The sequence below is a fragment of the Gigantopelta aegis genome, chromosome 13 (genome assembly GCF_016097555.1).
Source record: "Gigantopelta aegis isolate Gae_Host chromosome 13, Gae_host_genome, whole genome shotgun sequence".
Lineage (NCBI taxonomy): Eukaryota > Metazoa > Mollusca > Gastropoda > Neomphalida > Peltospiridae > Gigantopelta > Gigantopelta aegis.
The window spans coordinates 38,143,421-38,159,541 of NC_054711.1; the positions used below are offsets into that span (position 1 = coordinate 38,143,421).

A 16,121-nucleotide genomic window follows, 5' to 3' on the forward strand; every position below is an offset into this window, starting at 1 on the left:
ATTATGTTCACAGAACTTGTGTACCTGTTCAAGGGAGTGCACTCTCATTTAATTATATTTTTTAAGTCATTTTGCCATAAGTTTGCCGCCAGTTAATTTATAGGGTTATGACTGGTCAAACATGATTATTTTCCGTTATAAAACGGATTTCCGTGTTTTAAGTATTCCGTTATTGATTTTTATTTTCCGCTTGTTATAATCTTAAACAAGTGGCCATCTCTTAGTCTGCATTAACATCGCTATGTGTTAGAGTAAAATCAGGTTTTGTTTGGTAGGGTGCACAGTCGTGTCTGGACTGGTATATCAAAGGCCGTGGTATGTGCTATCGTGTCTATGTTTAGGGTTTTCTTTCTTAGGCTATATGTCAGAATTACAAATGTTTGACATCCAATATCCGATGATTAATAAATCAGTGTGATGTAATTGTGTTGTTAAACAAAACAAACTTTAACTATGGCTGCAATGGTTAAGCCAAGAGGTTTTTTTTTAATCAGACATCCAAGGGACATCACTCTAATCAAGGCTACCTCTGGTACAATTTACAAACTTTATTTCAATCTGTGAAAAATAATTCCATTTAATTATTGATATTTTGTTACAAAATATAAACTCGGTTTCTGCAATTTTTTAATAAATATGGCTTCTTTTGTTTTTTTGCTTTTCCAGAGTAAGCCCTGCCAGTATATTCATGTATAATTTAAAATAGAAACTTAAAGGCATACTGTCACGGATTTAAGGACCTTATTTCTCTAAAAATGGATAATAGATAAAAATTACTTTAATTATTGGAAACCAAATCTAGCTATCGCATCACCTTAACTCAACCATGATGGAGTGAAATCCATGTCATCCCTCTCGGCAATTTTAGTTTTTGAATTATGGACCATTGCCATAATTCAATTATTTTTACAAAAGGTCATTAATAAATGAAGTATGGAGGTTATGAAGATGGTTGAATAAAGTACATTTAGGGACAAATCAAATTATTTGTGTTCAGGTAATAGACCATTAAATAGGTCAAGGGTCTGTGACAATATGCCTTTATAGATATTTATGTAGTAGCATCATCGTTTTGGAATAAATGACAACTGCAAGTCAGTATTATTACATATATGTTAGATAACACCAGTAAATACACTAGTTTATACATGTATAAGCTAAATTATAAACCAACTATAAACGTAAATAGTCACTTGGTTACACCTGTTTCAGTTTGAAGGAGCGACGTTAAGCAAATCAAGGAAATATGTAAGACTTTTTGTGACACACATATTTGTCATCACTGCTAGTTCCATCTTCTCGAGTGGTATTTTGTCTGTATGTCTGTCAGTCACCGATTTACAACTATCTTTTATTTGTATATTTTCACACAAGTGTTCTTTCTAAATATATTCAACAGGTGTGAAAATATATATAGAGAGGTTATTACCAGTGTGTCTTTTCAGTATTGTCAGTATCATATATTAGGAATAAAAATTGTATTATGCTCGCATAATAGTTAATACATTATTTTTATTCCTAATATATGATATTGACGATACTGAAACATACAAGGGTACTAATCTCTTTATCATATAATCTCAAGCTTAATACAATGTTTTTGTAAAAATAAACTAGTGCATGATTTGTTTTTCAGAATGTAGGACAACTTTCAATGTAAAATTGCTATTGAAATGTTTTTGTATGATTTACTGTATCAATGCATACATCAAGTATGGAGTGTCACCGTAGAACGTTTGTAAAAAAAACAGTGCCATGAACTGATTAATATACATTTAATTTGCAAAGTTATCAGATTCTGAAAGTAAGTGATCTGAAAAACATCACATACTTTGATTACACTGGAAACGCTAGCTATTATATGATAAAATGTTATACTTATGTCCATGTGTCTGTAGACGGTGACGTTGTGGTTAGGCCATCGGTCTACAGGCTGGTAGGTACTGGGTTCGGATCCCAGTCGAGGCATGGGATTTTTAATCCAGATACTGACTCCAAACCCCGAGTGAGTGCTCCGCAAGGCTCAATGGGTAGGTGTAAACCACTTGCATTGACCAGTGATCCATAACTGGTTCAACAAAGGCCATTGTTTGTGCTATCCTGCCTGTGGGAAGTGCCAATAAAAGATCCCTTGCTGCTAATCGGAAAGAGTAGCCCATGTAGTGGCGACAGCGGGTTTCCTCTCAAAATCTGTGTGGTCCTTAACTAAATGTCTGATGACATATAACCGTAAATAAAATGTGTTGAGTGCATCGTTAAATAAACTATTTCTTTCTTTGTGTCTGTAGATCGTTGCCTTTGCATGCTATCTATTTTAATTTTATCTTCACAGCATTATATGACTATGGCTTGGTTATGGGATTTTTTAGGACTCTGATATTGCAATACATTTAAAAATGCTAAATTGCAGGAATCAATTTTAAAAAAAGCCCAAAATGTTCACTTATTTTACACATGCATGTTTTACGGCACCACACTATCATTTGCCGTGTCGCTACTTGTTGTAACAGACATGATATAGTCCAGTTTAGGAAATAGTTCTTCATTTTATTTAAAAAATAATAATATAAAATTCAGAAATGCTTTTCCAAATCTTTCTGTAATGGTTACAAGTAGATGGACCTCTGTAGTATTTAAATAACCCACTGGTTTGAGGTTACCTGTTATATGTAGTACTAACTGATAACAACCATGTAAGTGGTGTACTGTCACTTGTTTAACAGCAAAATGATGCATTGCTCTGGCATAAGGGGGGATAACTCCCAGTTTTTGTGGTCAACCTATATTGACTTTTTACATGGTAATTATAAAGTCCTACATAAAAATACTGTATTGTTGTATTTTTCACAGAGTATATTCTGATAGAAATTGTATTGAAACACGTGAAAAAATGAATAGTGGTATGCAACCTTATCGGGTTGGAGTAGCTGGTCAAATGGCAAACAAACTCACCTGATGTGTGGTCAGTGTAAAATAATTTAGAGTTATCTTCTCATGTCTTGTTTGTCATTCTTCAGTTTGGAGAGACACAGAAAGTTCGTCTGGTCCGCTTTCTTAACAGCACCGTGATGGTGCGAGTCGGTGGTGGGTGGATAACTCTGGAGGAATTCCTAGAAGCCAACGATCCTTGTAGAGGTATGTGTTTTACATTTTCAAATCTCTTGTATTTTCATAAAGATATTTTTGTATTTACGGAAACTATAGATTTTTAAAGGCAGAGTAACATGGTTGTGGAGAAATTATAACATATTTGAGATTGTTTTTTTTTGTTTTTTTTAAATATATTTTTCTTTGTTTTTGCATTTTAAAAAATAAAAATATGGGGGTGGGGGCGTAAGTTTTTTAAAATCCTTATACCATTCAAATGCTGGTATTGATGGTGATGGGGTTCAGATTTTAAGCCATCTCCATCATTATAAATTTTTTTTTACATTAAATATGGTGATGCATGGTAGAGTGTTAGTGGTTTGATGGAGGAATTTACAAACAGAATTTTATACTATAAGCTGACCTCTCCCCAAGTACAAGAGTCAAGGAGGAAGACCTCATCACATGACTGGAAACAGCAAGCACTTTTGATTGGTTCCTTAACATGGTCGGTGGGCCCATTGGGCTATTTCTCGTTCCAGCCAGTACACTACAACTGGCATATCAAAGGCCATATGTGCAATTGTGTCTGTGGGATGGTGCATATAAAAGATTCCTTGCTACTAATGAATAAAAAAAAACATAGCGGGTTTCCTCTTTAAGACTATATGTCAAAATTACCCAATGTTTGACATCCAATAGCCGATAATTAATCTATCAATGTGCTCTAGTGGTGTCGTTAAACAAAACAAACTTAAACTTAATCAACTTGGTTATCACTGATACATGTCCCTTGATTCAGTGGGAAATTATAGCTGTATTTGATTGGCTGTTTTGGGTCTTCAGACCAGTCTATAATATTGGCGAGGGTGAATTTGTTTGGTTTAAGGTCTGTTTAGGTATTTTTAAAAGGACAAAACAGTCTGAAGTTTTATTTGGAATGAAGATGGGCTTGTCCATGTGCATTTATTTTATTGCTTAAGTAATCAAGTTTAATTGGCTTTTGACATGCATTGTACATGCGATAATTTAACTGTGGCTTCATCATGCTAATTGTCAATGTAATTAACACAAAATAATATTTTGTGGGCTTTTGATATTTTTCTCTTTTTTTTCTCTTTTTTTTTTTTAAATAAGTAATTTTAGATTATCTTATTATTAATGATGAAATATCACAATTGTTTATTTATACAATTATTTTATTGATTAATATTTATATTTCTGTCTTCAGCCATAGATGTTTTTTATACTGCTATTCAACAAATCATTATTTAATATACACATTGAATATGTATATTACTGAAAAAATAGGTTTTAAAAATAATTTATGTATTTATTGTCATAAAATATTTATCTTCATGATGCAAATTAGTAATTTTCAAACTTTGATTGTTTTAAGTCTTTGAGATATTTTCCCAGCATGCACTACCCATCTATTTCCCAGTAGTTTAGAAGAAGCTGTCAACTCGGTGATATTTTAAAATCTATTTTTAAAAATGCCATTTTATTCATATTTAACATTAGATTCATATTAACTTGTAACTCTGGTAATAATTTTTTATTATTATTATTATTATTATTATTATTATTAAATTAATAAGCAGGAACAAAGCCATTTTTACTTAGGGATTGAATTTATTATTTTTGGATCTTACTATATTTTGTTCATACCTGTAACTGAAGTTGACAGTGTCGCAAAAAACCATAAGATCCCAAATCTAACAATATTACCTTATAGATTTTCACATGTTACAAAGTTCTGTAAATATTTGTACTGTTAAGTCTCTAAATATTTGTACTGATTGTTTTTTCTTGGTTAAATATCTAAAAAAAAAAAAAAAAAAAAAAAAAAATTTAAATATATTTTAACATTTTTAATTATTATCATCAGCTTTAGCCTCAGTTTATAAATGCAGTTTGGTCAAATACAGTTTAAGTGCTGGTCTGACACCATTAAACTTAATTGATGAATTATGTAACTTTTTTATTATAGAGTTAAACCAAGAAAAGACAACCAGCTTAACATGAAGATAATACTTGTATTTGTCTTAACTAAAATTACGATTACTAACACTAATCAGAACATGTTATGTGAATGTTTATGGATGCATTTAGGGCCTAGAAGGCTGTTTTTGTGAATAGATAGAAAGGTTTATTGGGTTGACGAGGGGTGACAGGTTTAAAGGAAGTGGGTTGTTCAACATGGTGGCTTGTAGCTTTGATGTTTTGTCGGTAACAGTGGCCAATTTAGAAGAGAACATTGTAGTTTAAAAAAAAAAAATCAAAGAAACAAAACAAAAAAACAAAAATAATAATTGTAACTGGAAAGAGAATTTAGTTGTGGGTTTTTTTAAAAGAAGATAAATGTACAGTAAATGGGAAGAGAAAGTTCTCTCTTTTAATTCTGTTGCACTTTATGAAAGCAGTTTTTCCAATGAAAAAGACTGCGACGAATTAGTTTTAGTAGAAATCATTTTAAGTTTTGTTATTCTGTGTCTTGTGAAATTTTAAATTGTTTTATCTAGTAAATTGCAATGGCGGCATTAAGAAATTGTACCAACATTATCACATTAGTTATTCTTACTTCTCCATACTTGTGCAACAGTATGCACATCAAAGTAGCTTTTTTGTGAGGTAATCGTAATATATAAATTCATCATTATGAATAATAATTGGCCTCTTAATATATTTCCTATTTGGTCTAAAGCAGTAGTGGATCCATTGGGAATTCAGGGTGTGTGCAACCCTTTCAACATGCTGTGCAACGTTAGCATATAACAAATATATGTACCTTAAACTGATAACCCAACAAGAGCTTTTTTTTCAAACTTGCACACCACCAAGAAAAATCTTGGTTCCACTCCTGTAAAGGTAATGTTAGGTCGCTTCTAAATTTGCCACTGTAAGTTTGATAACAGGCCTTGGGATTTCATGGAAACGATCGTGTCGGTAAAATCACGGAACCGAAATATCGTTTCACATGATTGTTATATCAAGTACGACTTTTCAACAAGAAGAAAAATAAATATATAAATAAATAAATATATATATATATATATATATATTTTTTTTACAAATAATTACCGATGGGTTCCCATGATCACAAGGCACAAACCGAAAAAGCGTTTCCCATGAGATTTGAAATCCTACGGCCTGTGATAACGGTATTTGTGTGAGTCGAGTCGAGTCATGTTTGTTAATTTGTATTGCTTTCACAGCAAGGGGCCGAACTAATTTTGACCTGCGCGACACTCTCTTATTGCCCGATGGGTCGCAGCAGTCTGTCACCTCCTCCACCTCCCGGAGGGGGAGTACACCAGGGCGGAGTATTTCCCCCTTCCCCACAGGTGCCAGGCGACGCCAAAACGATACCGGATATGCTTCATCGAATTCCTCAGGTAGAAGAGTGTCGTAGCTCAGTGCACCTGTTTTGCCGTGTTCTTTCACTGCACCGTTTTTTTAGGACAGTGTGATAAGTCGAAAAAGTTGAGATCTTCGCAGTTATTCTTTCAGTGCCAAATCCAGTTTTTGTTTAAAGCAGGAATTTAAAAAAAAAAATTTTTTTAGATAATAATTTTATTAACATAGATTTTAACATGCGCAAATTAAGTATTCCATTATGTTAACATGCACAAATTGTTACGTATTCTGTTAACGAAACATAACAGTTAAAGAGTTAGCTACACTATTTAAAAATGTTTCTAGTGTGATATTGTGATGCAAAAGATTAATTAAATTTGCATGAATTATGAATTACGATAATAATTTAATAATTTGTTATCTCTGAACATGGGTTAGATATATTTCTGTACCATTATTCACATGGAAATTTCAAATTTTAATTTTATTAATACACTCACTCTACTTCCAAAAATAATTTGTGATAAATATGGGCTAAAAATATTGTTAAACGTAAATGTTTCAAGGGCTGGGATTTACTTCAGGCACTTGCCCGAAGAGCGAAGATTGTAGGATCAAACCTCCTCAACAGATCTGTTTGGTTTTCCCATTATAATCAGTGTCACATGACTGGTATATCAAAGGCTGTGGTATGTACTGTCCTGTCTGAAAGTGGATATAAAAAATACCTTGCTACTAATAAATAAAAATGTCATTAAAACATAATCAAAATGTTTTTTAAATCTTTCAGATTTTAATTTTACAATATCAAGTATTGCTATCATGGGTTAAGAATAGTTCTATGGCAGTTAAAATTAAGTTTTTCTCTGTAACTATAAAAACAAAACTGGACTTGGCAACTTTAAAAGAGTGGAATGTTAAAATTGATTAGTTAAATTCAACGAGTACGTGGACTGAATGTAAAATTGGTTTTATGTACCTGGACTGAATGTAATATTGGTTTTATATACCTTGACTGAATGTAATATTGATTTTATATACCTGGACTGAATGTAATGTTGGTTTTATGTGTCTGATTAGCAGTTGGCGTGCATGTAAATAAGCTTAACTTTACACATTAATAACTATTAATATATACTTACATTTTAACCAATCACCACACCTTGCATGTTACCTTACTACCAAGTCAAGTATATTTATTTTATTTATCCTGTTCCCAAATGGTACATTAAGCATTTAACATCTTTCATCGATGCATTGTGCTGCATGTGCATTTCCCCGGTGCATTCAGAATCATTTTATATCTGTTATATTTGCATGTGTTGCATGTATCTCAGTAATTACAGTTTTTTAATATTTAAATTATTATGTGCATGATTTTTGTGTGATTTTTTTGTTTTTTAAATATTCGAAAGTTTATATTTTTTAAAAAAGTGGGCGGTTTTTTGGTAATATATATATATATTTTTTAATTGAAAGAAATAACATTGTCTACAATTAAGGCAATTATTGACCTTAGAACAGAAATGCTTTGTAAGCATTTATTGCATTGCAATAATTTTCGGGGCGGGATTTAACCCAGTGGTAAAGCGCTTGCTTAATGCACAGTCAGTTGGGGATCGATCCCCATCGGTGGGCCCATTGGGCTGTTTCTCGCTCCATCCAGTGCACTATGACTGGTGTATCAAAGGCCGTGGTATGTGCTATCCTGCCTGTGGGATGGTGCTTATAAAAGATCCCTTGCTGCTAATGGAAAATGTAGCGGGTTTCCTCTCTAAGACTATGTCAAAATTACCAAATGTATGACATCCAATAGTCAATGATTAATAAATCAATGTGGTATCGTTAAACAAAATAAATAAATGCAATAATTTTCCTTCTTTAAATAGTGAAAACTGATACATTTGGATATTTTATTAAAATTAGGAGAATGGTTTCAGACTTAAATATTTTTTCACAAAATGGTTTCTTAATTTTTCAATAACTATTGTCTGTTGCCATTTTCCTTACTTTGGTAACAATATAATTTATAACAACATTTTTGTATACAATTTTTTTTTTTAATTTCTATAAACGTTTGTAATGTCACATCTTTTTAATTAATTAAGATATTATTTGTTGTTTATTACCGGTATTATTCAATTCGAAACCATGTTGTTCAGGTGTGACAAATTCTGACATCATTTAATATAACTGGCCGAGGGTTGTTTGATAAAAAAATTAAAGTATTTAAATCTGCTCTATGACATGAATTATGGTTTTGGGACCTAGACCCGTGACCTTGAAGAAGTATTTCATGTTTCAGCGGGAAGTTCTGCAGAATCGTCTCTACGTCGTAGTCGAATCACATCGTCTATGGTAAACCTATCGTCGCACGCCAACCATAGTCCTTCGTTGAATAAAAACCCAGAGTTTGGTAGGTATTGGGTCCTATTGTCGCCACCCACAAAGTAGTTTAGAAACAAAAACATGAATTAATAATATGCAATGCATTTTTTTTTTTTAAATTGTAAAATGTATCGTAGAATTGTTGAAATACAAATTGTAGTTTATATTTATTTTATTTTTATATATTTTTTAAAAACGTTTAAGAAGTTAGTTTTTTTTTATCTTTAAATTTATTTTATTGTATTTTTAAAATTATTATTATTTATTTATTGATTATTTATTAATTAATTAAAATTAGGTTCCTAAAAATAATGTATCTCTTGAATGCTGTCTTTGCTAAGTGGGGGGTGTCGTGGGGGGGAATTGTAGAAAATATTAAAATTCCTAATGAAAGCGTTTTCCTTTCCTTTCTTTTTTGCACAGTTATAACTAAAGATTTGTTCACAAATGTTTGCTAATACTTTTTGTGCTAATAGTTATTATAAATTTGAAGACTAATCAAAAAAAAATTCTAAAAATATTAAACATCCTAAAAATGTCTTTTATTTCCTGTCACCGTGTTTTTTGGCACCATTTAAATTTTTTTTTTACAAATGTTACATTATTTTTTTACTAATACATGTAAGTATTATGGTAGTATTTTAAGTATAATATATATTTGTTATTGGTACTTAAAAAAAAAAAAAAGAGAATCCATTTACGAGTAGTTATAAAACCAGTAATTCCAATTTGGTTTGTATATTATATGTTTTGGTATGGAACTATAATTATATCAAGCTATGATATTTAAATGTATATTTTCAGCTTTAAGCATCAAACGCATTATGTAAAAGCCAGACCAATATAGTTTGTGTGTGTTTTAGAAACTTCATTTATTAAACATGAGCATCCAGCTGCTAAAAAGAGAAAATATTAAGTATGATAATTAATGCATTTTGTTATAAATATTTTAGTGATGGGGTTTTGTCCAATCTTCTTTGGAAGATAACTAAATTTAGGATATATTATTTTCCTAAATACATATATCACTCTAAAATCTAAATACAGATATCACACTAGTATCTAAATACAGATATTACACCAGGATCTAAATATAGATATCACACAAGGATCTAAATATAGATATCGCACTAGTATCTAAATACAGTATACCCTCGATTTACCGCCTACTGTGGTACCTACGTGATTTTGGCGTTATATCGAGTTGGCGTTAAAGTGAGGGTGCCAAGGATGCGCCACCAAACATATTTTCCATTTAATACATCTGCATGTATTAAATGTCACAGTTTGTTTAAAACGACAATAAACAAAAACAGAAAAAACAAGGTAACAAGTTAAACATTAATTTTAATTTGTCAATCAGCAATGAACATTGGAAATATAAAAACGTAAACAAGTACGGTGAAACGGTAAAAAGTACAGTAAATTTGATTAGCACAGTGTCAAAGTCAATCCTTTTTAAAAAAGTCCAGAATATTTTTCTGCTGTTTGCTCAGAAGAATTAACTCGTTCACTCTTGTCTGGAAAGAAATCATCGAATTTACATCGGACTTAACTGAATGTGGATTACCTTCTATAAACCGAAGAACTGTTTTGTTCGCGTCTCGCGCACATACCGCTGAGGGAACTTCTTCCGGTCTAATAGGACACGTTTGCGTTTAGAATCCATTTTACTGCAATGAAATGCCTGATCGGTACCATGATATTTATCCCAAATGCCGAGTTCAAACTCGCATAGAGGCCCTGCTCTTAAAAAAACTTTTCAATTTTCACTTCTTTATTCACTTTGAGCTTTGCAACTAACTCATCAGCTTATACAGCTTACACACAATAACAGTTAAAAAGGATGTTTCTTTATTTATTAAACGCGGGTCATACTTGATTAGGACTAAAACAACTGATGTTACGCATTTACCCAGAATGGCCCGATCAAATGCACCGATCAAATCCCTTATTGTCACGTCATCATCAAACCGGTTTTTTGTCTGGTACCGCTACTTCTTTGAACTGTGGAATCACTGCACTGACAACTAACTGTAACACAGTCAATCATTAAACAATACGAAAAGTAACAACTCCTGTAGAGCTTAATTACGGACAATGTACTCCTGTCGAGCCGCTTGATTACAGCTAATTGGATCACAGGTGATATAATCGAGGGGACTGTAACATCTAAAATGCATTTTGTTCAAAAAGATGTTTGGCGGATAGCGAGGGTGGCGCTAAATAGAGGGAATTAACCAAGAAAACAAACGGTACTTGGAAGAAAGTTGGCGATACGAGAGGTTGGCGTTAAATTGGGGAGCGGTAAATCGAGGTTATACTGTATAGATATCACACCAGGATCTAAATATAGATATCACACAAGGATCTAAATATAGATAACACACCAGTATCTAAATATAGATATCGCACCAGTATCTAAATATAGATATTACACAAGGATCTAAATACAGATATAACACAGTATCTTAATGCAGATATCATTCCAGGATCAAAATACAGATATCACTCCAGGATCTAAATACAGATACCATATCAAGATCTAAATACAGATATCACACCAAGATCTAAATACATATACCACACCAAGATCTAAATACAGATATACCAATATCTAAATACAGATACCACACCAGGATCTTAATACAGATATCACACTAAGATCTAAATACAGATAACACACCAGGATCTAAATACAGATATCACACCAGGATCTAAATACAGATATCACACCAGGTCTAAATACAGATATCACATCAGGATCTAAATACAGATGTCAACCCAGGATCTAAATACAGATATCACACCAGGATCTAGATACAGATATCACACCAGGATCTAAATACAGATATCACACCAGTATCTAGATACAGATATCATACCAGGATCTAAATACAGATATCACACCAGGATCTAAATACAGATATCATTCCAGGATCCAAATCGCCTTTATTATTAAACAAATAATTTTTTACTCATTCGAACATAAAGGAGGCTTGCTTGAGATGTGATGTATCATAGGATCCCTATCCCAATTGGTGCACCACAACTGGTATACCAAAGGCCATGATAGGTTTCCTCTAAGATTTTGAGTCACAAATTACCAGGGCCACACGATTTCAATAGAAAAAAATGTAGCAGGCTTCTTCTGATGACTGAGTCAGAATTACCAAATGTTTGACATCCAATAGCTGATGATGAATAAATGTGCTCTAGTGGTGTCGTTAAACAAAACAAGCTTCTTCTTCATTACTAAAAAATAAATCCTTTAAAAATATTCTGGTGATGCCAATAGAAACCATAACAGTTACTGCTGTTGTAACTTTTGTCCCTTTTTAAGTCCCATTGAAAATAATGTTTGAAATATGGAGTTTGTACCTTTAAATTTGGTTTATTTAGATTTTTAATAAAATTGTATGATTGTGAAATCTAAGAACATATTGGTCTGGCATATATATGCTTTGTTATTCTCTCTCCATATCAAGCTTGTTTGTTGGATGAATAATATGCTATATATACACATATTTGCTTTAGAATATATTCAGTCTCATTTTTTCAGTTATATTATCATGGTACATTGTGTTTCTTGTAACGATTGATGAGGTTTGGGGATATATTGTGATTAGTTTTCCGTTGAAATAATTAACTTTATTATTCAAAAGATTCACATTGAAAGTGTTTTCAATAGTTATTTATATTTATATCTTTTTGTCAGCAACATAATATTTATTTTTGTGTCTTTCATGAAGTGCGAGATTGGCTTTTGATTTGCAGTGGAATTATTTTTCCTTTTAAAAAATGTAGACTAGTTTTACATGTATCTCTCTTTCTCTCTTTCTCTCTCTCTCTCTCTCTCTCTCTCTCTCTCTCTCTCTCTCTCTCTCACACAAAATAATTTTCTGATCTAATGTTGTTGGTTTTGTTAAATCAAATTTGTTTTACCATATGGTTACCATGGTATTTTTAGTATTTTTAAACAAATAAGTTTTGAATGGATATCAACTCCCCATGTATTACCGTATTTCAGCAGTTACATGTTATATATTTGTATATTGGTTATTCCAAATTATTTATAAATATGGAGAGGGTGGGGACTAAGAGAAAAAAAAAATTATATATATTTTTTTTTTTTTGTGTAATTTACTTGGCCTCACTCTACTTATCTATTTATGATTTCAGGATCCACGGGAAGCTTGAGCCGATCGAAGCGAATCAGTACGTCGTCTTCAAGTCTAGCCTCCAACCAGAGTAGAAACATGCGCACCCCGACCCCCGGCCAGAGCCCCACTTCGTCAACCCCGAGAAGAAACTCTAGTACATTCGTTCAAAGATCAAAAACTCCCACCCCAACATCGTCGTTTGGCTCGACCCCGAGGTCACGACCGACGACCCCCACAACCCCCTTCTCCCCCCGAACTACGTCAACACCACAACGTCCTGGGAGTACAACTCCCACGAAGGGAATGCGAACGCGACGACTGCCATCCACGCCAACACAACCAAAGGCTCCACAAACGGGGTGGAGATAAAGTTCTTATCATTCCTTTCTTTGAACTCAAAGAATTGTCTACCAGAGGCCATTTATGGAAGACGTATGTTATCATTTGAAATAATGATTGTTGAAACAAAATGTTATTGTTTGGCTAAAAGCAAAATGTTATCCCTTGATTGTCAGCTGTACACAGATTTTTATTGGTGGAACAAAATATTATCTGTCCAAAGCAAAATGTTGATTGGCCAGTTGTAGAAAAGATTTTAATTGGTGAAACAAAATGAGGTAGTCTTTGTGATTGGTTAAAATGTAGAGCCTTACATTGTTGTAACAATGTTATCATTTCTCTGATTGGTTTGACTAACACCTGTAGGGGGTAATGCAAAATGTCACCAATTATCTGATTGGTCAGTGTTAAGACAGTTTCATTGGTGGAGCAAAGTGATAACACTTCTCTAACTGGTCGACTGTAGAAGGATGTTTATTGGTGGGATCTGATTTGAATGTCTCAGTTTCTACTAGCAATATATAATTTTAAATTATGAAAGATATTAATATAGATATTTGCAGATATTATATTTACACAAGTAAAACATTCCAGTTTTATACTGCATTTATATATACCATTAATCAAAGTTGTGAGATTATACATATCACTGGTTTAGTGTACTAAGAAATCATTTAACACATATTTATTTGCATTGCATATTCATTTTCTAGGGTACAGGGTCCAAATTATGTCTTCTTTTTTAAATTAAGCTTTAAATTATCGCATTGTAAGCTGCCTTTTATATTTCCCAACTATGCAAATATTTGTCAGTTTTACAACATTCATTTTCTGTAGCTTTGAGTTGAAGTTTTCGGTTTTTTTCAAACTCATCAAGAACTGTACAGCGGGTAATAATTATTGGAAAGAAACTCTGTTTTTAACACTTTGCCTGTTCAAAAAATTTTAAATAGTTTTTCTTGAAAATGAGTGAGTTTCTAGAATTCCGATGTCGCATCTGATCACAAATTAGGATGAGAATGGTGATGGATGCGCCCTTGCTTGAAATAATGATCGAAAGTTGCCATAAAACTATTTTTTAAAATGTATATTGGACTTTGTCACACTCAAAAGGTTTACCTTTGTTTTTAATAACAAGAGCATGCAGTCAAACCTATATTAATTTAAGATACCAATTTTATTCAGGTTGCATTTCAAATGACATTTTGGCAACAGTGGGGGGCAGGGGTATCTTATATTATTGTAATCATTGTTGATACTGAAGAACACATTTATTAATATGTATTTGATCAGTTTCTCACAAAATTCCATTATTTTAATTCATGTGACTTTCTATATATTAAAAAAAAAGGTTTCTTTTCATACATATCGCGATTTCTGTAGAATCCCCACCCCCACCCCAGTCAGTCCTATGGACTGGCCCAAGCATTCCAACAGCTAATAAGATGGCTAGAATCTACTATTACTTAAAAATAGAAATATTTCTCCCATCAGCCCAGGCGGAATAAATCGGTCTTGCATGGGCTATGAGGTAATTGAATTTAACATTGGGAGTATTACGATATTGACAGTGCTGGATTTATAAGGGGGCAATTGCCCCGCAAACCCCCCCCCCCCCCCAGACTAAGAACTTCCTTTATAAAAAAAAATATAATAATTATAAAATTAGTTCATTTTTTTATTTGTCATGTAATTTAATTTCTATGTTGAGGGGCCCCTAAACCTGAAGTGCTCGGGACCCCCAAGGTGTACATCCCACCCTGGGTATTGGTAATATATGACGTCATATCGATGGGAGTTGGTTAGTTTTAAATTGATATTTTGTTATTAAAACCTTCATAAAAGCTATGGATGGGAGAAAAAGACTCCACCATATGCGGTCATGTGGGATAGAATAAGTATACCCTCGGTGGCGAAAATTTCGATGGTGGGACTCGGCAAGCCTCATCACAGGTCGAAATTTTCACCACCTCAGGTGTACTTTTTCTATCCCATATGATTGGAGTCTATTAGTCCAGAATATAGAAGCAAAGGAGGAAGTACATGTAGATATCACGTGACCGGAACAGGATATCCATGCATCAAAGGGAGATTATAGCCATTTAATTGGCTGATGGAGTATTCGGGTCAGTCCACCGGCCTCGGTGGCGTCGTGGTTAGGCCATCGGTCTACAGGCTGGTAGGTACTGGGTTCGGATCCCAGTCGAGGCATGGGATTTTTAATCCAGATACCGACTCAAAACCCTGGGTGAGTGCTCCGCAAAGCTCAGTGGGTAGGTGTAAACCACTTGCACCGACCAGTGATCCATAACTGGTTCAACAAAGGCCATGGTTTGTGCTGTCCTGCCTGTGGGAAGCGCAAATAAAAGATCCCTTGCTGCTAATCGGAAAGAGTAGCCCATGTAGTGGCAACAGCGGGTTTCCTCTTAAAATCTGTGTGGTTCTTAACCATATGTCTGATGCCATATAACCGTAAATAAAATGTGTTTCTTTCTTTCTTTCGGGTCAGTCCATGGGATGGGGGGGGGGGGGGGGGGGGGGAGTGTCCTGTGAAAATTGTGTATTCAACTTTTGGTTGAAACTTAGATACTGGGATTGCATACCAGTCCTGGAGTAAATGGGTAGGTTAGGTGTAAATCATCACTACACTGGTTCCCCACAGAATATATGTTTGGGTAATTCTTGTTTATTTCATTGTTGTTTAAGAAAAACATTGATACATCAAAGAATTCCTATCAGTAAATTTATACATGTAGTCCTATCTACATTGAAATAAATGTATTA

The 16,121-nt window shown here is 33.2% G+C and overlaps 1 protein-coding gene across 1 annotated transcript in view; it reads left to right on the plus strand.

Moving 5' to 3' along the window:
- The window catches only part of LOC121387707 (microtubule-actin cross-linking factor 1-like), a 175,968-nt gene extending 160,374 nt beyond the window's left edge, over window positions 1–15,594 (plus strand). The window contains 4 exon segments of the mRNA XM_041518900.1: window positions 3,018–3,135; window positions 6,306–6,485; window positions 8,753–8,863; window positions 13,018–15,594. Coding sequence (XP_041374834.1) covers window positions 3,018–3,135; window positions 6,306–6,485; window positions 8,753–8,863; window positions 13,018–13,367 — 759 coding nt within the window. The 3' untranslated portion in view covers window positions 13,368–15,594.
- Window positions 15,595–16,121: the final 527 nt, after the last annotated feature.